Genomic DNA, 23,604 nt, shown 5'->3' on the forward strand with positions numbered 1-23,604 from the left:
GGCGGTCTCCTTTTCCAGTTATGTCTAGTACTTGACCAAGCAACTGATGTACTAGAAAGACACCATTCTGAAAAAGAGAAATTCAGGTGGAAAAGAGTTCTACAACAGACATTTTACAACTTATGCAAGGTCAACACCGAGCACAGCTGGAAACTACCCACCTCCCCCAAAGCACTGGTTTTAGTGTCTTGTGAAACTATGCGGTATGCCACCATCATTACTTTAGCAGCCAAATCTCATTAAAAACACAATTTTTTAGATGCAATAATGAATGAATATCTTTTTCTTGGTCTAAACATAGTGAGTGGAGGTCCATGGGTTAGGAAGAGACAGATCCACAGAGCTGGAAGGGGTCTTGGATATAATCCACACAAATGAGAAATGTTACTAAGTAAACTTCTCAAAAGGAATCCAATTGACCTGCCCAAGGTCACACACCAGGCCAGTAGCAGAATAGAAACTAGAAACCCCATATCCTGATTCCATCCTAGTACGTTCTCTAAATTCAGTCTTTGCTGATGCTCCTACGCAAAGCGGATGTGATGGCTGCCCAGGTCACAGGAGTAATCCTCACTGCATTTCGTTCACAATGTCTTTTGAACAATTATTCAGCACAAGGAATGTTGCTTGAGTCCCTTTTTCCTTCAACACAATCAAGGCAAGTGACAGCAAAATAATTTTTCATTTCCTTTCTTGAAAGCTAAATGTGTTCGGGGAGCAGTGATGATTTCTTGTCCTAATGTGATTCTGCTTAGAGATGAGGTCCTGGGATATTTTCTGCAGTACCCACCCCCCTACCTCAGGAACAGAACAATGAATTTCTGCCAGAGGACAGGCAGCAGCCAGACTACTGTGATCTGCAGGTAGGAAATTATTTCTTGGGCTTATTAAAGAACAGTTTTGTGCTCTTACCACCACAGGGCTATGTTTGAGGTCCAGGATGGGTCCTTCAGAACCATCCTAATAACCTCCCACAGGACAGTTGGTCTTGGATGAGCAGAGGAGAAAGGGAATGACCAACCTTGACTGATTCAGGAGCTGGTAACAATTTCACTGCATCAAAGTGACTCTTTTTTCATGTGTTCCTTTCTCTGTAGAATCTAGGTACCCAAGGCTGAATAAGAAAAGGGCACCAAATGCCAAAGTCTTTATAAAATTGTCACAGCTGTTTGGCTCATGGTTCCTTTGCCCAGCTAAGGGAATTAAAGTAAAAATTCATAATGGCACTTTGTTAGGGACACTCTACACAGGCATTTGGGGGAAAATATCTGTAAGTATAATTTCCTCCTGTAAACAATTCATGGTATCCTAGATTCTGGGCAAGAAACGTTATACAGTTCCCTATCTCAGAAATGTTATCCCCTTCCTGATGGAATGTGTTTCAGAACTCTAACAAGTACAATACTCCACCGCAACAAAGGCTTCTGCCCAACAGAAGAGTCCTATCCCAAATCTGAAAGGAACAGGTATCTCAGGGTCCAAGTGGGGAGGTTTGAAATGTGAACGGGGTATGCACTGTGACTCTGGATTGAAACAATAAGGACCATAAAGACAGGCTGCTTGAAAGCCAACTCAAGGTGACTAGGTTGGTTTACACATTTTTTTTTTTTTTTCAAATGAGACCATCAGGATAACAAAGCTTTTCTCCCCAAGACAAGTGCAGAGACTGATGTTGCTTAACATATGCAATCACTGTGGCAGAGTGTTATGAGGGCTGTGTTCGTATGTCAAACAGAGCAGAAAAGTAAGGAAATCCACTGATGACTGAGGTGATTAATCTTGCATGTATTCTGTTATCTTCCTTGTAGAACCAACCAGAATAGAGTTATGGGAGCTGGAAGATCCCCATGTAAATAAAGACCAGTCTGCCTTTTACCACTTACACAATCCTGAGCCCTCTTAAATAGACTTTCAAACTCTTGGAGCTTTGTTCGCTTCTCTGTAAGAACAGAAATAAGGCCCATTTACCTTGCAGGGCTGTTGTACAATTAAGTGAGATAAAATGTGAGTGTGCCTAAAGCTTAGCTCACTAAGATGGAAGCTTCTTCCTTCTCTAAGTTCCTTGTAAAAAAAGCTCTCTTGGCTTCGTTTGGTTTACCCTGTACTCTAACATAGCACTTGATAAGCAGCCAGTGTTCAAGAGATATAATAAATCCTATTACCAGGAAAAGAAATGAAGATGGAGCAAGGAATTCAGATGGGCTGTCCACATGGATCCGAGTCACCTAAAAGTGGCTTTATGTTGTTTTATAAATCTCAGCAGTTACCTGGATAGAGATTCAAAACGGTGAATTCAGCCACGCAAGCCAAGCCATATCACTTGGCCACTTTTGCAGCAGGAAGATAATCAAGGACAAATCAGGCTTGCCATACTTTTCAGCCCACAGCAAAGTGGCTGTGACAATACAGAGAGGCTGCCGTGAATTTTCTAATTGGGGAATGGAAACCCCCATGGAATTCCAAAGCAGCAGGCATTAATAGGAGTTAGGTGTAAATAATTTCCTATCCTCAATGAATCTTTGACATAAAGCTGCCATGTTTTATTTCCATAATAAAATGTTTTGTTTTTTTAATAGTAAATGCTTCAAATGATTTGTATTAAACCCTGCAGTGGATTGTGCCTTGGAGAATTGAATTTTGCTCAGCTTGCCACGTAAACTGCTTTGGGCTCATCAAACGAGAGTACCAGATAGCAAATCAATAACCAGACAGATCTGTCTACAGAAAAAAGTTCCATTACTTTTAATTAAGCAGTACAAAGAAGTAATTTAAGGACCTGTCATATGTTCGTTATCTCCTTTTACATGACTACTCTATTGTTTCTACTGATGTACTCTAATTGAAAGGGAGCTGCGGACAACACGGATCACACGGCACTACCATTTAACTGTACAGAATTAAATTTCTCTTGTAATCCAGAATTGTACTGATGCTCACCTCAGAGCACTACTCTGCGAAGCTGGTAGCCTTTACATACTATAATCAAAGGCGAAAAGGTTATTTTTAACTCTGATTAAAAAATATCCCCATCTTATTTTACTTCTAATTAAGAGGCTACCTATGAAAGTAAAAGAATGAAGCCAATGTTTAGATCGTTTATGGGCAAGAACCTTCTGTTGAACTAGGTAGTTAGGGCAAAAGTGATTCTGTTGACTTCTGTTCTTTGCTTTGCTTCACGCCAAAACATCTGGCTAAAAAGTGGAAAAACACCCAAATGGCATTGGAGAGGAAAACACCTAGATGATTGATTGTGTTTTTCACTTTAAAGTCGGGGTTTTGATATTATAGAGACACGGCCTCGGTTCAATAGGTGTAATCTCTTACTGGCAAAAGCATGGTTTTACAAAGCTTGCTTTGACAAGGATTAATTTATCAATTCTAACTTTAAGTCAATTAACTATTTCAAATAATGGTCCCAATATTGTATGCTTCGAACCCCACTTACCCTGAGTCTTAGCCTGAAAGGCAAGAATAGGGAAAAGTCTTCACTAGAAAAGACGGCAAACTAGACTTTCCAAGTATGCAGACAGCACAAGGTCAAAAGAACAGAGAAATGAGAGACAACATTTAAAAACAGCTTTAAACTATTAATCCAAAGTGATTGTGTCAGAGTGTTTAAAAATGAAGGTTGTATGCGCAGCCCATTACACTAATGTGCAATGATTACATGACTTGTGTTAGTGTTGTAAACAGAAGGAAGTTAGGACCTCAGCAACTCTAGGTAGCGAAGATCCACCCGGCTTTTCCTGTATCCATCTAACCTCAAGGTCTGTTTCTGAAAGTGAAAGGCCACTGATGAGAGTCCAGAGACAAAAGGTCATTCATTAGTCATGTTCCCAGAGGACAGTTCAGTTTGGGCAGCCTTCAGGGGACAAGGTTAGATCTGAACAAACTGGGAGGTATGGTAAGCGGTGGGGGAGGCTGGCCTCTTTTCCTAAGAAGGCTGCCTGGACGGTTCAGATTAAAGGGCTCCGGGGTAATTCCAGGGACCTGTGATTCAGATCAGGGAAGACCTAGATAGAGTTCCATTTGACTCTGGATTCCAAAGGGCATGGCAAGATATTTCTACCACAGAACAAAATGGTCTAGTTTTCCCAGTCCTTTATCAAATGACCATTTGGCTAGTACATAGTCAAACTAGGAAGTCCTTCCTTTAGGTCTTGTTTAACCACAAAAATGGACAAAAGTATCCTAAAATCAAGTTCTGCCTCCGCACTATTCCCATACCATATATATATACCTATGTGTAGAAAGATTACTAGATGGTATGACTTGGTATGCCCTTAAAACTTTCTGTGGCTCAATTTTCTCATTTATAAAATAAGATAATAAAACCACCTCACCCAGTGGATGTACGAATTTTTTGGACTACTGAAAAGTCTGCAATAGTGTGTACTCAAACTTTTAACTGATTCAGATTCTGAATGTAAGCAACCAATTCAAGGCACTTGATTAGTGCTCTTAAAAAGCTAGTCACTGCTTGTTCTGTGTTTGCTTGTTTACACATTCATTTACTCTTCTCATTGCGAGTAACTGAGTCCCCTCTGACAAGCCATCGAGCAGGGCAAAAAGATGGGGGAAGAAGGTAAAGATGTTGTGAAGGCCAACCAGCATAGGAGCCGGTCTCTGCGAGTTTTTGATTGCTCCTCTCTTCTGACTCTCCCATGAGGACAGGGCAATGCAGGCTGGTTCAGACACACCCGGGTTGCCCGGCCCTGAGAGGGTCTGAGCAGTGGGCTGGGAAACATGCTCTGAGAAGAGGAGATTCAGCAGAGGGCTTTAAGGCCCTCCTGTCAGTCTTGAGAAAGCGGAATGTAACATGATTTCTTTTGTCTTCTGCTTAGAAACAAATGTTCCTTTGCCTATCTTCCCTAGGTTTAATTAGTCTTCTGTCTTTCTCAGAATTCAGCCTGTTCATTTGCAAATGGAAGACATCAGAAAGGCTAGTGACTGTGGGTGTAGGTGTTGGGGGGGAAGGAGGATGAAGTGTTTATTTTCAAAGCCACAGGGGTCCCCATTTGAAAAAGCACCCAGCTTATCTCAATGTTTTTGTTTGTATGATTTTGAATTAAAAGGTTGGAGCAATTCATTTAGGAGATTAAGCTGTCTTTACAATGGGCCTAGTTGCCCTATTTACTCACTAGTGTTGCTAGGGTTTTAGAAAAAAGTCTTTCTACTATACTCTTCATTATTCCGGTGCAAGAATTTTTAAAGATTCATTAAGTCTTTGATTTTTATTGCCAATTAATTTTACATTAAGGTGATATTTATTTGCTGGTCACAGATAAAAATCACAAGTCATCTGTATAACGGTTTAGGTTTGCCAGCTTTAGCAAATGAAAAAATACACGATGCCCAATAAAATATGAATCTCAGAAAAACAATTAAATTTCAGTGTAAGTATGTCCCAAGTCACTGGCAAATCATGGGGCATTCTTATATTTAAAAAGTATTCGCTATTTACCTAAAATTCAAATTTAACTAGACGCTGTATATTTTATCTGGCAATCCGACCAGGTTTTCATGGATGTTGTGCACGCTCCAAGAATGCCAAGTGGAAACTGGGAGAAATTCCATTTCATTATTTCATTATTACACTTAAACGTGCTCCTTGCAGAGTTGAAGTACTTCATCAATCGGAATAATACTACCTAGTTTATGAGCAGATAAACAGAGACCTCAGGAAATCAACTGAACTTTGACTATAGGATGAGACCTACTTCTAACCACCAAAGCCCATTCACTTAGGGTAGTTTTTCTCATTACAAAAAAGTAAAACACAAAAGGGACAACTGGTATGTTTGGTTGAATTAGATCTTCATGTCATGAACTACTACATTTAAATGCCAGTATCATCTTTCATTTATGTTACAAAGCAAACATCCTGTGTAAAGAGAGGCTGAAATACCCCAGCGTATATCCTAACGTTGAAGAGGCCTTTGAAACAATAAATGTGTGATTTCTCCACAGGAGACTCAACATTTGCTTGTGACAGTAAACAAAAAGCAAGCTGAATTTTATATAGCACGATCATTTTCATGTATCTGTTGATATAGTTAGATGAAGAGAGGGATTATTGGACTTTTTCTTTTAATTAAAATTAAAATTATTGCCCTTGACTCAAACGTTAGCAAATGCTTTCAAACATAATTCTGTGTTGTAAATGATTAAATTCTTCCTCCCTCTCCACCATTACAAATATGCAAAAAAGTCTGTGTGATACTCTTCATTTAAAAGGAACTGGATTGCAGTATTTACAACAGTTCATTCCTAAAACCCCTGAATTAATAAAATGTGATGATGAACTAATAAGTCTAATTGTGCATACCCAACACAGTCAATTTCATTACCCTAAAGTCACATCTAATATCTAGAAAGAAAAGTTTTTTGGCAGACCTCAAATCACCTTAATTTTTCATTTTTTTTTCTTTCTTTTTAAAATAGACACCTTCTCCACAAAGGGGAAAAGAAAAGAGACATCAGATGAAAAGCTCAAATGAACCTGCAACTGACTGAGCAAGAAATCTATTTGTCATTTAAACAAAATATTAGAAAAACCTTGCGAGGACTTGATTTTGAAATAATCTCATGCTCAAGGGAAGTCTGGCTAAGAAACACCACCGAAAGCTGCCACTTGACCCGGAATTCCTCTACAAGAAAAACTAGCCATAAGTACATGTGAGACCTTATATGAGAAACTGCCGGAATGTCAACTTCATTTGCAGCGGCCCCATATGGCCTGATCGCTCTCCCTGGCATGATAAATCACTGGCAGAATCCTTACCTTCCTACGTTTGATCTCTGCTCAGCAAGATGTGGTTTTGATGTGAAGAACTCCAGATCTCTTAGGTCAGAGACAAATAGCAGTGGCACTGACCTGCAAAGCGCTAAGTCTCTATTAGACTCAAGTGAAAAGCCGAAGGCCCCAGACAAGCATCCTCGCCACAGAGTTTGCCCGACCCAGCGTGGTTTTCATGAGCTTACACTGACAGAAAACCTGCCGGGGTGGGTTGGAGGAAAAATGTCAACAAATCTTTTCTTTCTACCATCATGACCAGGGTGCTAACACGTTCCCTACAATTTAAAGAAGGAATTCTCTTGGGAGTCACTGCTCCAAAATTTCTTGTACTGTAAGTCTTTAACAAACACATTTTCTATTTCTGGTGGATCTTTATGACATGGTTAAATCACTCATTCACGGAAAGAGAATCATTAACAGATTTCTGTGGATGGCTTTCTGGCAATTATAAGGACATCCTTGGGAAAATACTTGAAACACAGTTTTGACCAAAAATTGGGGTCCCAGAAAGACTGCAAGGAAGACGTACAAACAAGTTCAGTGTTTTCCTTCTGATCCTCATAATCCCAGGTTTGAGCCCAGGAAATGAAAGAATTCTGAAGAGTCAGGCTGGGGATCAAAAAAACCTTACAGCTCTTCCAATCCAAGCTTTTTATAAGTAGATAGGTTCATAAATAAGCATCTTATTCTGCCTTATCACCTTATAAGTAATAAAACTGATGTCCAGGGAATTTAAGTAACTAACTCAGTATCACCATAGCATTTTCATATCTCCAGAGCCAATATAGAAGAAAGTACTCAATAAGTTATCAAATAATCTATTCACTCAATTCCACAAATCTATATTGCGTGCCTCCACATACAAGGTACGCATATGCTGGGACCCGTCTGCCGCCTCATTCACTTCTCTATCATACACCCTATAGATTTTCTAGTTCAAAGGAAAGGGTAGGTAAGTGGGACTGAAGGAGGGGAGTTTTTCATCCTAAAGTGTGTGTGTGTGTGTGTGTGTGTGTGTGTGTGTGTGTGTTGCTCTCACTCTAAGAGAGTTATTTATTTCAAAACACTCTACCTGGAATTCACTTTCTGGTCCTGGCATTTTGTCTATCACTAAGTATGCAAATGAAATCAGACAGTTTTCTTTTCTAGGACTCATATTCCTTAACTCATTCATTCAAACACAAAGATGTGTGGACCATACTATGTGTCAAAACCATCATGATAATTAGCTTTTATGAAAATACAAATCTAGGAAGAAAACTAGTCTAGGCATAAAGCAGTGATTGGATCCCTTGCTTTGGCATTATCAAACACACAAATTATTCAGCAGTAGTAATAAAGATCTGAAACCAACCTAAAACACACACACACACGCACACACATTTGAAAGGCTTCTTGCAACAAGTTCAGAAGCTATTTATTATAAAGATAACAACCAAATCGTTCCAAGAATTGTAAGACTCAAATGAGTATGAAACTTTAGTTGGCTGAAATGATGAAGAGTAAGCAAAGAGAGGGCTGAGAAAGCAACGAGAGGGCTATCCTTTTAACAGCTGCATTATTTCAACAGCCGCCTCCTTGATACCACTCACAATTAGAAGCACTCATAAATAAGCCCCTCGTTAGCTCTCTGTACAACTAAGTTGGTGACTTTGCAAATGTTCATTTAAAGCAAAGTTTCAGTTTTTTTTTCTTTTTTACCTAAATGTAGTTTATATACCTGTCTTTGTACGTACATGTCTATACTCAATGTTGAACAATACTCTCTCTCCTTAATTCAGATCATCAAGAATTCCAGAAACCACTGATTTGTGTACTTCTTTTCCAAGCCTTCTTTTTTTTCTCTGTTGGAATCCCTGGTAATGATACCAGAATGTGGGCAAACCTCATTAGTCTCCCTGCTGTTTACAAGACAGGATTTATGCTCAATGTGCTGAACACAATGACACACATCACTGAATGGCTAGAACTACCACCCAGGCTCTAATCTGAGAAATTTTTCACTCAGTACAAATACCTATCAGCATGGAGAAACATGGAAGAACAATTACAGCCAACACATGTAGTCTTTTAAGAGTACACCAATAAATACCCATTTGTGAAGGTTAATTTAATGCAACCCAGGCTGTTATCTAGAATAGCGTATGTCACCAATTCAATCCATTAAGTAATTACTAAATTCTCAGGAGGGCTCACAGAAGTCAAATGTGGTTATTCCAGGTTCATTGCTTCTGGTGTCCCAAAGGACCGTGCAGGCCAACAGCTGGGAGAGCTGACTACAAAGGTTCCCAAGCAGAACTAGGCATTTTATGAAAACAGGTAAATGAATCTGACCAAGGAACGAGGGTCATCAAAGGCCAGCCTGACAGAAATACTTAGGGAGGGGGAAGAGAAGCAGAAGAAATACTCTGGGAAGAGAAGAGAGAAAGATGGAAAAGGTGAGAAGAAGGAATACCTCTGACTGAGAAGGAGAGGAGTAAGAGCAATGTGTTCTCTCTAACGGTGAAGACAGAGAAAGCTGAGGACTTTCCGATCTGGCTTCAAGGAGACAACTTGTTAGCAGATTCCTGAGGTAGGATTTTTGAGCCATTCACAATAAAACATTAATTGTGCATCCCAACTACCCCCCTCCTGGCACCTCCTGGCACCAACTCTGGTAAAGTAGAGAGAGTGTATGAATTTCTGGGGCCCATTCTCTATTTCTCTATTCTGCATCCCCAGTGAGGCCGCATACAACAGACGAATCTACTGTGGTAAGCCTTCATGAGAAATGAGGGCTCCTAAAAGGCAACGTGGAGCATAGCCCCTGACTCTTCTGGCATGCATCTCTCCCACAAAGGTTATAGTCAAGTTACACTAAATGATGGCCAATGGAGGGAGAGGAAGCACTAGAAAGAATGTGAAATATATTCACTTTTAACGGTCCCAAACATACTCACTCCCAAATAGATCTAAAGAACCATAACAAAGGAAAGCACTTGATGAATGGGGGGGGGGAATAAATATATATATAGATAGATAGATAGATAGATAGATAGCAGGACTTACTAAAGGCAGTGTGCGGCTACCCAGCCAGTGGGAAATCCAAGAACAGTTCTTTATCATAGCCTAAAGCAGAGCTTTAGGCCAACAGTTCAAATTGTGCTTGTTCCTGTTGTATGAGCAGAGAAGGAAGAAGACTGAGTCTTGGAACTGCCATCTACTAGCTATCAAGCCCAGAGAATTTATTTAACTATATGCTTGATTTTCTCACTTATAAAGTGAGAAGATTAATGTAACATTCACATCATAGAACTGCTGTAATTATTAAATGTAATCACATGTGAAAAGCACTTTGAAAATTTTCATATAAATATTAAAAAGAACTATTAGTGGCCAATAATGACAATAAAGTGTAACAAGTATTCATTTCACTGTAAGTCACTGAGGTAGATGCTTCAGAAATACTAAAATGAGTAAGAGTTTATAATCTAGTACCATTTAGGAGGAGGAAATTACACAGAAAAATATAATCATACAAGGCAAAAATTGTACCATCTAAGAGTTGTGCAAACAAGTTATATAGGCATTCAGAGAATACAGAGGTTCATCCAAAAAAAAAAAAAAAAAAAAGTGCGGGGCCAACTCTGTCAGGTATTACATAAGCAATATGTACAAAAGGGCCAGATTCAGTTTTAAGGTTGGAGAATTTCATTCTTCCTCGGTAGCCTTTTCAGAGCCAGGGGTACACATGCACAGATCAGTGACTTATGAAATCCAAACACAAAAGTGAATGTGCAACACCCACTCTGAGTTTCAAACACAGTAAGTTAAATCATTAATGAAATACAAAGTAATGTCATTTTCAAGCTTGGTGCTAAGGAATAATTTAAATTCTCTAAACTAACAGGATGAAGCACCATATTGAACTAGTTATTCAAGAAAAAGGTGTATTGGAAATTCTTTTTCACATTGTATTAGTCGTCATCCCTCTAGTTGTTCTCCAATCCTATATAAACAAATAGCACACAGTGAAGAATTTACCTATCTACCTGGTAATGCTCCTTCAAAAAATGAGTGGGGTGTGTGTGAGAGAGACAGAAAAGAGAGAGAGGGGACAGTAGCTAACATTCAAGCACTTACTCTGTTCTAGGTAATACAAGAAAGGTAAGGAAATAAGTCTCGACATGGAAAACTTATAATGATCATATTATCCTAAAGTTTTACACAAGGACTCCTTAAAGATAGGTTTATAGAATGCACTATTGTTCTTAGTTTAGGAAAACCAACACGTACCAAAGTCATCATCCACCAAGTAGGACGGGCTTCTGATATTTTCCCATTACGGAGAAGACCAGGCTTAGAGAAAAACCACATATTCTGAATCTCATAATCTCATTCCAAAATTGCATGGAATACAATTTTGAATAATTCTTTACATATTAATATCATTTTATTTTTCCTATACATTTGTTTTTCCTATACAGCATTTGTCCTTAAGATTTACGTGTATTCTTACACATATACAAATACCAATTATAGGTGGATTAAAACACAATAAGAAAGATAGGTTTTTTAATAATGAAAGTAAACCTTCAGAAGACTATATAAAAGTACACCTTGAGAAACTCGGAATAAAGATGGATTTCTTTAAAAAGACACCAAAAGCACTAAACATGAAGAAAAGATAGGGACACCTGGGTGGCTCAGTTGCTTAAGTGTCTGCTTTCAGCTCAGGTCAGGATTGAGCCCCACATCAGGCTCCCTGCTCAGGGATAGGGGGTGGGGAGCCCGTTTCTCCTTCTCCTTCTGCCATTCCCCCTGCTTGTGCTCTCTGGCTCTCTTTTTAAATAAAAAAAGAGAAATATTCCTATTTGCATTTAAAACCATATGGCATTATGCTTAAAAAGGAAGAGGAAGAAAAGACACAAGGGGCAGAAATTTTTCACATGGTACCTAACTGTCAAAAAATTATAATCCCAAGTACATAAAAATTGCTATAAGTCAGTAAAAATACACCCATATGCAAACAGAAATGAACAAATGATACACTAGCCTGTTCACAAAGGAGGACAGCCAAATGGCCAATAAACATATGGAAAGATACTAAATCTCGCAAGAAATCAACACAATGCAAATTAAAATGGCAATGAGATACCATTTCACACAGATTGACCAAATTTAAGAAGTCTGAGAACTCCTAGCATAGGTGAAGATGGAGAGTAGCAGGAGCTGTGATAGACTGCTGGTGGCAGCGGAAACTAGCATAACAGTGTCGGACAGAAATTTGCAATCCCTAATGAAGATGTAGATCCACATACCCTGTGAGCTGGCAAAACCACCTTTCAGTATACACCTTAGAAAAGCCTCTCACCCAGGCGCCTAAGGAAATATGCTTAGGAATCTTTAATGCAGCATTACTGTAACAGCAAAATGCTGGAAGTACTTTAAATGTCACTAGCAGAATGAACAAAAAATTGTGATACATTCAAAGAATGGGATCTGACAATGAATGAGTGAATGATGAGGAATGAACTGCAAATACATCCAATAACATGGAGGAATCTTGAAAACATGCTATGCAAACAAAGCAAATTGTAGCACGGTGCCATCTATATAAAAAAATCAATGTGCAAAACTAGAGTATATATTGTTTATGAATACATATAGATATATAGGCACGTAAACCTATGGGAAAGATAAATATCTCTGAGGAAGGAAAAGGGAAGAAATGAGAGGAAGGTCACAGGTGGTGCTTTGGTATATTTCTTTCAAAAAAAATAGCAACAAATACTGCCAAATGTTAAGAACTAACAAAACTGGGTACAGGAACAAAACATGTTGGTTGTGTTATTCTCTATAATCTTCCGTGTGATTGAAACGTTTCATTTCCTGTCACATAGGTCTAACAATACAGTGTGCTGCTGGTTTGCGGAGCCTGAAGCCTCTCTTTCCCTTCTGAATGCTCACACAGCTTGTAGGATGATCGTCTCAAGCACCTGCTCATCTCCTGTTACACACCACAGTTAGAGTGGCGCAGGTCCTCACCCCACATCCAAGTGGGAACCCTCCCCAGCCTCTTCAGGGAAGGGCCCACATCTCTAGATCTTTTCATGCCCCAACAGTGACTAACAGTGCTTTGTACACAAGTGGCCCAAATAACTGTCAGATGAGTAAGCAAATAAATAAATTCAAGTAAGCAAAAGGGTAGCTCTGGCTGTACAAATAAAAATGACCTCAAGATACTAAACTGAGATACCCTTCCCTGTGAAAATCAAATTATATTGATATGAAGGGTATCAGACTCTAAAACATAGATGGGAAACCAGAGTTCACTGCTTTCGGGTGTGCTCAGGAATTTAACCAGTCATACTGATTCCGGGTCTCCTCCCCCAAAAGGATTCTGGGCAAAAGTCCAATTTTCACACCTAGGGAAATAAGACTTTATGTTATCCTCTGTAGACTTCTATAGACACTTCATAATTTTGTCTTATCAGGCAAGGTCTTCTTGTGTCCCCCTTTTCCTTCCCACCATAAACACTCCATCATTACACACGTATCAGCCCATAGATTAGGTGAATGTATTGGTTATGGGAACTGGGGAAAGAATGAGCTTTTTTCTGTCTGTTACTTGGTTTACTTAAATCCACAATATTTAGTAAGATCCACTTACTTGAAGGTAGGTTTCATCATATCTGTGAGAAGAGCCCGTAATTTATACCATTTTTTGGACTAAGTTTAATCTTTAAGAAATCCCTAGAAATGACCTGAGACAAAAAACTCTAAGAGTCACTGGACGTAAGATCAGAAGATGTAGGCTAGAGGAATGAAAAGAATGCATGAGAAAATTATAAAAATATAATCTTTAATTATTTTGAAATTTTCTCCCTATATTTTTATTTATTTATTTATTTTTAAACATTTTATTTATTTGACAGAGAGGGATCACAAGTAGGCAGAAAGGCAGGCAGAGAGAGAGGAGGAAGCAGGCTTTCCACAGAGCAGAGAGCCTGATGTGGGGCTCAATCCCAGGACCCTGGGATCATGACCTGAGCCGAAGGCAGAGGCTTTAACCCACTGAGCCACCCAGATGGCCCTCTCCCTATATTTTAAAATCAAAACTGAAAAATGTTTGGAAACCCCTAATATCCTAAATTCTTCGCAAATAAGAGACAGGTGTGTCCAGTTTTAGCTGGACAATAGGTTTTATCTTTCCAGAGATCTAGGGCTAAATCAACTGTTACTCTGGCTCTCCAAAGGTCAGCATATGATGAGGAAAGGAAACAGAGCAGCTAACTACTTCTGGAGGTAACAGAGCTGAACTGAAGTAAGAAGCAAGCTTCCTTCTATAATAAAAATTAGAATGTTCACTCACAGACATTCTAATTTTTAACCACATTCTACAGAGGTCAATAAAGCCCTGTGTTTAGCCCCAGGGAAATTTTGTTGAGAGCCCAGCAAAGTCTAGGTGGTGAAAGCACCCAATTATTATTCCAACTGGAATTTTCAAAGGTTGGAAGTATTTCCAAATCATGTGACCCAACAGAGACATGCTGTAAATAAACTCATTAAGGGTTCAGATTTTGAAGGGAAACATTTTAAACATTATTTCATCTTAAAGGCCAACAAACGAACAATGTAGAAATGCCAGAGGTAAGAAATTCTCAATTTGGATACTCTCATGTATCTGAAAGGTAAAATGGAATGGAGCTTAAAGATCTATTTGGAAAGGCAATTAAAAATTATCCAAAGTGGGGTGCTAGGGGTGGCTCAAAGTTGGTTAAGAGCCTGAACTCTTGATTTTGGCTCAGGTCAGGATCTCAGGGTCGTGAGATGGAGCCATGTGTCCAGCTCCATGCTCAGCATGAAATCTGCTTGAGATTCTCTCTTTCCTTCTCTCTCTCTCTCTCAAAATAAATAAGTTCTTTTAAAAAACTATCCAAAGTGACATTATGGCAATCGCTTTTATAATACATCAGATGTGGTGTCTGAGGGGAAATGACTGGCTTTGCGATGATCCGTCACAGCAAATAAAAAAGTTAGTGAAATGCTAGAAGGGCTTTCAAAATAATCACTGCATGGTGGTTTTACTTTCTGGAAGGTGAAGTGCCCCAACACTGAGCAGTGAACACCAATTAAAATCTGTTTCATTTTAAATTATATGAACTAGGATCCTTTCCCCCTTCTAAAAGGCATATATATCTTCCGAGAATGTCCTCAAATGCTGCTATACCTCCCAGATTTATGTGCCGAAGACTTGGCAACATCTTTGCCCAAACTGCTTAACATGCCAGAAATGGCTGCTGGCCATTTGACACTTAGGACTGGCCACTTGGGTGTGCTGAGGCACATTAATGCCAAATTTTGGCACAAATGTCAGGTATCTAGTTTGATTATCAAAATACTGGCGGGGTGCCTGGGTGGCTCAGTGGGTTAAAGCCTCTGCCTTCGGCTCAGGTCATGATCTCAGGGTCCTGGGATCGAGCCCCGCATCGGCCTCTCTGCTCAGCAGGAAGCCTGCTTCTACTTCTCTCTCTGCCTGCCTCTCTGCCTACTTGTGATCTCTATCTGTCAAATGAATAAATAAAATCTTTTTAAAAAAAAAAAAAAAGAACAAAATACTGGCTAAGAAATTGTTTAATTCAGTGACTTCTTAATAAAGAGAAGATCTAAGTAGGGAAATCTCCAAGGGATCTCATTTGATGAAAATCCAATGTAAATATACAAAGGATCCATATCTTCCCAGAATATTAAACTCTTACAACTAATTAAGATAATACACAATGGCCTGTTTTATAAGATTTTATTGACTGTACAATTCCGATCTTTCTTAAAATGGGCCTTGGTTCATCCATGGCTTCAAATGTAAAAATGAAATGGAGTTAGCCCTTGGCTGAATGTCAACCTATGGACTTTCGCCCAGTTATTCATGTAGTCCCGACAACAACCCGATAAGGTAGCTACTATTATCTCCCATCTGGGAAATGGAGCAATTGTCAATTACATTGACAGTAGGAGACCACAACCATAGCTTGCTTACTATTGCGTCTCCGGGCCGGGGGCACAGCCAGCACTGTGTGCTGAGTGGGCGTTGACAGCCCACACAGCTAATAAGTACATGTTTGACCAAGGTTTGAACAAAGTCCGAGCCTTTCTTTTTAAAATCAAGGGCTTAGGAACTTTTTCTAAAATGTAGGCCATATGATCTCTGTTGCAACTACTTGACTCTACCATGTAGTCCAAGAGCAGTTCCACGCTAATATGCAGCTGAATGGGTGCGGCCTTGTGCCAATAAATCTTTATTTACAACATGAGGCAGATCATCTGCAGTTTGCTAACCGCTGCAAGCTGTGACTAAGATAATTAAAAAAGACAAAAATATACATCATCTTTCTATTTCATTATCAGCTAAGAAAGACTTGAGACAGAACTGCATATGTTGGTATGTGAGACGATTTTGGTCCGGTCCATGGTCTGACCACCGAGTGTGGGTAATGAAACAGAGAATGTACTATGCATGCCTGGCTTCTCTTCAGCCTGGCTACAAGAAAATCAAACCTCACCAAACAGGCTCCTTGGATGATCTTCTACCGTCAAATAGAAAAACTATCATTCCTTATTTTATAGAGGTGGAAGACTGGATTGTCTTAGCAAATGATGATTCCCAGTGGTAGCATAAGACTGTACAGTAGAAGGCATCAGGATCCTAGGAGAGTTATCTAATTCAAGCCCTATAATTAAGATGGTTAGCTTCTCTAGTTTAAATGGCAATGACACAAACATCAAAAAGCTATACAATTATGAAAAAGTATTCTTTGAAAATCTGAGGTTCCTATAAACATGGAAGTGTGATTTACAATTTATGATCAAGACAATCTTGATTAGAGGTTTGGAAACAACTAGACCCACACCATCTTTTAAGAAATAATCCCTGGGATAGGCAAGAGTCTTGCCCTAGACCTAACAGCAACAACAATAACAAAAATTCAAAGGCACATCAAAAATAGTAATTTAAAGTCAGGGAATCAAAAGCCATGGATGTAGCTACTTCTTAAGAAGAGTGGACCAGCACGTTTTCCCCTCTTTGCAATAGAAGCAACACAAAGAATAATGATTTAAACTCCTTCTCTCAAAAAACCATGCCAAAACAAAACAAAAATCCAAAAACAAAACAAAAAAACAACTATGTGACTATTAGGAAAAACAAAACATACGGTGAAGCAAGTTCCAGCAGTTTTTTAAAAGTCAAGGCCAAGGTCTTCCTTATCAATTATTTCTACCTTTTCCTATTCTCTCTCTTTCAAAAGGTTTTGCAAGGATCAAATAAGATACACATCAAAGTGCTAAGTAAACCATTAGGCCCCATAAACAATGTAAGTGGCATTATACATTTTATTATCATTATTGTTATTACACTGAACCACTGCCATGCTGACAATTTTTGGTACTCAATCTTTCTAATAAGGCCCTAACCTCCTAGAAGGCAAATGCCCAACTAGTATAACAGAGAGCACTGTTGTTAGAAATACTAACAACACACTCGCATGCCACTCAAACAGCTTTTGGACTGAATTGAAATTGACCCCAGAAAACAGCAGATGTTCAATACAAAGTTTTTAAATGAACAAACAAATAAACAAATAGTAGTTACTCAACACACATGAGCTCTGATTTTCAGTTGATTTCCTTTATTTTTTTCTCTTCTAGTTACTAGGTCAGCACTCCATAAATGTTCGCTTCCTCCCTCTGTTCTCGCTCCCCACAGCATCAGATGCTGGAAGAAAACACAACCTCTTATGTTACTGTTAGTTAAAGGCATAAATGGCCACCAAGAAAACACTCAACACCAAGACAGCACAATGTGTGTGTGTGTGTGTGTGTGTGTGTGTGTGTATGTGTGTGTGTAACAGGGAGGAACCACTGGAGCCAGAGAAATGATAGAGACAATAGAGAAAGTACGGGGGGGGGGGGGGGGGAGATAAAGACCGAAAGATTCCAAAGACCTTCTGGGAATCTGGAAGAAATCTCCCCTGCAGTTAGGGGCAGTCAGTAAAGTGCTAGCCTTGATTTTACAATGTGTGAACTCCTATAATATATTCAGCCATACGAAGTTTTAAAAACCAGACTGATGAAAGAGAAACAATTCTGAAAAGCTTTAATTCATAAAAACACAGCTAAAAGCAATCAGATTCCTGCAATAGCTGATAAGCAGTCTTCTCAGAATACAAGCAAGAGAGCACATATTCTCTTGGCTTCAAAGTGGTCCCCTTGCTACTTCTTGCTGGTGGACTTAGCACTCTTTCTTGAATAACACAGACTTTGAAAACCACCACCACCACCACCATATTTCTTAGTAAGGAATCATTTTTAAACCTTGGGATCTAATTCACTGCATTAAGGAAACCAAATCAGACATATGCCAAAGTTGGTACTGCCATTGATCCTTAGTTAGTCTAAAATGAACTTCAGAGGGGGAGGCTTATTTTTAAAAAGAAACATAACTGCATGAAAGCCAATATAGGAGCACAGCTTTACCCCTTTCAGCATCCATGGAGACCAAACTGTAATTCTGGAGTATTTTCACTGGACCTTTGACAATGGTGTAACTTTTATTTCTGATGCTCTCCCCCATTCCCCTATTTATAAAAAATGCAAAAATACTTTTAGAAGAATAGTGAAAAATACAGGAAAATACAATATCAAAGTTTTCTGAATGTACGCTACTTGAAATTCTCATAATCTGACCACTTACACGTAGGTAAGTGGTCAGTGACTTTATGTTGATGCCCAAAACACATTTAAAAAGCCTGTTATAATATCCTTCCCTAAAGATGCATTTGTTTAAGAAGCCAAAAATAATGAAGGACCCATCTTGTTTACCTTGTACTATTTTGTGAGACAAACACCGTATTTGTTTATGTGTTACTCAACAAGCCCTCCAGCATAGTAATTTCTAAGTCATTACTCTTTTAAAAATTCCTGATGAATAAAGGTACTATTGCTCTAAAGGACGAAGTGTCCATTCTTTTTCATTCTTCTGTTTCAAATTACCAATACTCCTCACGTCTGATCATAAGTGAATTTTTAGAAACGTTTCCACTAATCTTATTTTCCTCTTAAGCAACAATCATTACCCGTTACCCTCAGCTACCAAGAGAGCAGCTTCTGCTCTTCACGTTAAAAAAGCTGCTCGCCCATGACGCTTGTCTCAGAAAATTTAGAAGTCTCGCTAAAAAGCTAAGGAGGAAAGCTGCTGGAAATGTTCACAGATACCTGATTTAACAAGGTTCTGTGAAAAGAGCTTGCCTTTAGATTAGCATTACTCAATGTTTACGAGGGTTGTTTGTCAAGCCAAAAATAAGGTGCCTCCTCCCCACAAATTAAAGAGTCAAGTTACAATCCATTATTTCATTTCTGATTGTTTTTCTTTGTAATAAGTGGGAAAGTGGATACTGGATAAAAGTCTCTCCGGAGCTAAAAGACTCCACATTAAAGGCTTCAATTAGCTATAAATCAGTTGTCTTTCCTACTGGGGGAGAACAAGAGAAAAAGAGAGCAAGGGTAGTTGGAGAAAAAGAAAACTGGAAGAGCTTCCAAATTAAATTCCAAGATACCTACTGCATACCTAAAACTCCTTTCTCCGGCTGGGAGGAAAAGCCAAACAAAAGTTAAGACTTAACTGGAACCCTCCTAAATATGAGAGTTCGGTCCTGTCTCACGGGTAGATCTTGGATCTTAAGACCTTTAAAGAGAGGCTGATGAGGTTAGGGACCCTCATAAAACAAAACGTTTATGCTGTACACTTTCCCTGCTTGTTCCCAAACCCAGATATGTGCCCCGCGTTGGCACTATTGTTATGCAAACAGTGTCTAAATGGCTGTAACCATTAACGACCTCCCATTAAAATGGCTTTCAAAAATTTGTCACACCATCTAAAAAAGCTAACAGGTACATCAAACCCATCATAAATCGGGCGTTCAGAACACGAATCATTTTGAATTGTATTCTAAAACTAACACAAGGAAAATTTCAATATTCGGATTTAAAAAAAAAAAAACTTCTCTTTCGATCATTAAGCCAGAACCAATTTACTTTTTGACAAATTTAGTTTATCTTGTACTAAGCATGATAAAGTTGTAATAAACAACGTTAACCCTCTTGTGTGCGCGCAGTGTGTGTTTAATCGTGAGAAATTTGGGGTAGAAATCAACTGAAAGGATAGAAAAATTAAACAAGAGAACTGTAAAATGAACTCCAGGGAACATGACTTTAAATCCCATCTATCTCTTCCCCACTCCATGCTTTAACGTTATAATCACCCCCGTGTGTCTAATCAATATACTTTTTCTATGTGGAATTCGTAGTAAGTACATTCACTTTCCATTAAGATAGGGAATGCATATGCTTTTCTATGTGGTGCTAACAGCAACAGATATTCCTGCTTGGCAGACCCAAGATGTCAGAGTTCGTTATAAGAAATGCTTGCTTTTCAGTCCGAAGGCGAGCCCGTTCATTTGCACACTTTTAGAGAGTTCCCGAGTTTTCCGGGACAACTGCCACTGCCTACAACATTCGAACGAAACGCCGGTACCGGAGCCGCCCGTCGCCGGCAGCCAGGTTTCCGCGCAATCTGCAAAGGCGGCCGGAGCGCCGCGCGCCGGGTCAGTTCCTCCGGGAAAGCCGCTCCGCACGCGCGGGCTCCTGAGGACCGAGCGGGACGCGCAGCCCAGCGGCCCCTGAAGGCGCGGAACCGCCGGGAGGAGCGGCCGGGCTGCGTGGCCCACCTGGCGGGAACCCTTCCTCCCCACTTGAGGAGTCGAAGCCGGGCCGACGCCTTGCCCGAGGCAGTCCGGACCCCGAGAATCGGCTCCGAAGGCAGCGGCAGGCGCGGAATGGGCAAGGAGCCGTTGACCGCGACCCCCGGCGCCGAGCTTCAGGTTGGGGCGAGTCCCCGAGGCGTCCCCGGACCCCCGCAGGCCTTCGGATGCCCCCAACCCCGAGGACGGGGGGCGTCCCTCCGCTGCGCGGGGATGACAGGCAGGCCGCGGCCACCCCGGCCCCTTGACCCCGTCACGCCGCCCTCGCCCCCTCACAGATCATGGACAGGAAGGAAGGTTCTAGAAAGCCTCGGCGGACGGCAGGTCTTCGCCGGCCGCTTACCTTAGTGTACTTGATTTCGAGGTTGGGCGTGGGCGATGGCAAGAGGTGCAGGGACGCCATGAGGGCGGCGGGGTCAGCCTTCACCTCGCCGGGCATCTCTATCTTACTGGAAGTCATGGTGGCGGGCCGAGGTCTCGCTCGCCCGCGGCGTGGGCTGTGCGCGCGGTCCGCGGGCCGGGGGCGCGCTCGCCTGTATATAGGCAGGTGTCAAGCTGGGGCTTTTCTTATTGGACGTGAGGGCCGAGGCGCGGGGGGCTGGTCCATCCTACCTAGGACGCCCGGGCGCAGCCCGGATTTACATAAAGCCCGCCGCCCGCGCCGCGCGGCCCGTTCGCTCGGCACCCACGGTCAAGTGTGGCCGGCGACACCCGGGCCCACGCCCACCCGGCTGCCGGCCTCGACGGCCAGAGCCGGAACCCGCGACGCGACCGCGCAGGGCTCGGAGAGCGGGACCGGCCTCGCCCCGGCACGGGCGGCAGCGGCGGCGGGGGGCGCACCTTAGAGGATGGCGGGCGCGGGTCGTGGCCCCAGAAGCGGAGCGGGCGGGGGGCTGATGCGGTGTTAGCGAAGGAAGCTTCCGGGGCGCGGAGGGCGGCTCTTGGGACGCCGAGCGGGCTCGGCTACGGATGGGGCGGGTCTGGGGCCCCTCCCACCCGCGTCTCCGGCCCAGCCGGACACGCGTTCCTCTTCTCTCCCCGAGACCCGGGGGGCGCCCTCAGCTCTCCTTCCAGGGCCGGGCGGCCCGGCACACGCCCACTCCCCACCGCGGAGTCCGAGGCGCGCCACGGCCGCAGGGTCCGGGACGGCTAGTGATGAGTGCGAGTCCTTCGACCCACGCTCAAAATTAAGTATCCCCGCAAGGCGGCCCTCGCCCGGCTTCTCCCGCCCAGCTGCTGCCCTCTGCCGGCTGGGACCGCCCCGGGCGGTCTGAGCTGCGCCCCAGGATGCGGGCCTTGGGTCCTTACAGGCTCTTAGGAGTTGCATGTTTCATCGGCCCGTCTCTCTTCTTGGATCCCCCTTCCGGCCCTTAACTCCTCGCCCCCAAATAACACAATGATATATTTGCTTTGCTTTTCTGTTGTTCTTCACGTCCAGAGCTATCATTCCACCAGACATAGGGCTCCTCATATGGCTGCCCCTTAGGGATTGAGCTTCCCCACCTATACCCCCCTAATTTAGTTGTTCATGTAGCTCCAACCGGCTTTCTTCTAGTTTGTGGGACCCTAGAGGTAGGTGTACGTCCAGAACCCAGAGATCCCCTCCCAGGATGGGCTTTGGGCTGGGTGGTCCAAATCTGGGCTTCAGACAAAAAGACCTTTATAGGTCACTTCTCTTCACTCCCAGTGTAAGATTGACAGGGCCCTTCTAATTCATATCTTTAATGCCATATTCAGAGCCCTTACAACCTCACTTCTCCAGATGTTAAGGGTCAGTCAGAAGAGATCTTGCCTTAGATACTTTCCCTTACCAAAAATACCTAATACTCAGTGCCTGGGAAATAACCAAACAGACAAAAATATTCCATTTTAGTATTAGGTCTGTAGAAATAAATTCCAGCCTCTCAGAACCAAAGTGACTACCCGAGGTTACCTAAGTGAATTACCTCAGCTTTAGGCAATAGAAAGATCTCAATTCACAAGGGGATCGCTATGGCCAAAAATTGTGTTCTAGTAAGAGGCTATGTCCATGAGATACAGGTGTTTTTGTTGTTGTTATTGTTTGTTTGTTTTAAGCCTTGGAGAGTTGGAGATATAATTGAGGAATAAAAAAATAAATAAATAAAGTCCCAGAGTTAGTTCGGGAGAAAGGGAGAAGATAGCAGCAAGAGGGAATCAATGGCGCTAGGGGAAAAATTCTGCCAACATGTTTTGTAAGGCACAGTACTGGAGACTGGGTTACAAGTAAGGTGGGCAGCCCTTATCATCAGCAAGCTGTAATCCCCTCCCCACAGGGAGGTAGATCACTGACTATGAGGTGCTGTGGGGAAAAGTTACAACAGATCATCAACCACATGATCTGGGGCTCCACTAAGGAAGAGGTCAGTTCTCTGGGAACGCTGGCCTTTGAGTTGGGCCTTAAAAGGAGAGGCGAGGCATCCACGGGGGAGGAAAGGACAGAGTAGAGAGTAGAGCCGTAGATCAAAGGCATATAAATTTGAGGGGGACATCAATGTGACTGGAAGAGCAGCAGATGAGTCTGGCAAAGCAGTTGACTCAGTTTGTAAGGACCTTAATTCTGGAGACACTGAGAAGCCATCCAAAAATTCCGAGCATGAGAAAAGGGAAATCTGTATAAATTAGACTGATAAATGAATATTGTCAGGAAAGGCTCTCCACAAACTGTAAATTATTGAGCTATATTCTTCTCCAAGCATAAGACAGGGTTGTCCTCCCTTGACCCACCTCTTGCTTGCTAACTCCGGCTCTAGCACCATGCCTGGAAAAATCTCTCCCAGGGAAGGAGCAGTATGATGGAACCATTAACATTCGTTACACAGTGACGTAGAGCAAATAAAGAGATTCCCTCTTTTCCAGGGAGGAAAAGGAGAATCTCTTAGCTTGTCCTCATAAACGGCTCCAAAGGTCTAGTGCATTTTTTGGGGGGGGGGGGAAGGTGTCCTATTCAAGATGGGGGACAAGATTGAACAGAAAAGAACAGTGAATAAT

The 23,604-nt window shown here is 41.6% G+C and overlaps 1 protein-coding gene across 1 annotated transcript in view; it reads right to left on the minus strand.

Annotated features, from left to right (window-relative positions):
• ALDH1A2 (aldehyde dehydrogenase 1 family member A2) overlaps positions 1–21,738 on the minus strand; it is a 93,628-nt gene extending 71,890 nt beyond the window's left edge. Inside the window, exons 1-2 of the mRNA XM_059180623.1 lie at positions 21,436–21,738; positions 20,939–21,128 (exon numbers count right to left, since the gene is read on the minus strand). Of these exons, the coding sequence (XP_059036606.1) occupies positions 20,939–21,055 (117 nt within the window). The 5' untranslated portion in view covers positions 21,056–21,128; positions 21,436–21,738. The remainder of the gene's footprint in view (positions 1–20,938; positions 21,129–21,435) is intronic.
• Between the last annotated feature and the right edge of the window lie 1,866 nt (positions 21,739–23,604).

Source organism: Mustela lutreola, chromosome 7 (genome assembly GCF_030435805.1).
Source record: "Mustela lutreola isolate mMusLut2 chromosome 7, mMusLut2.pri, whole genome shotgun sequence".
NCBI lineage: Eukaryota > Metazoa > Chordata > Mammalia > Carnivora > Mustelidae > Mustela > Mustela lutreola.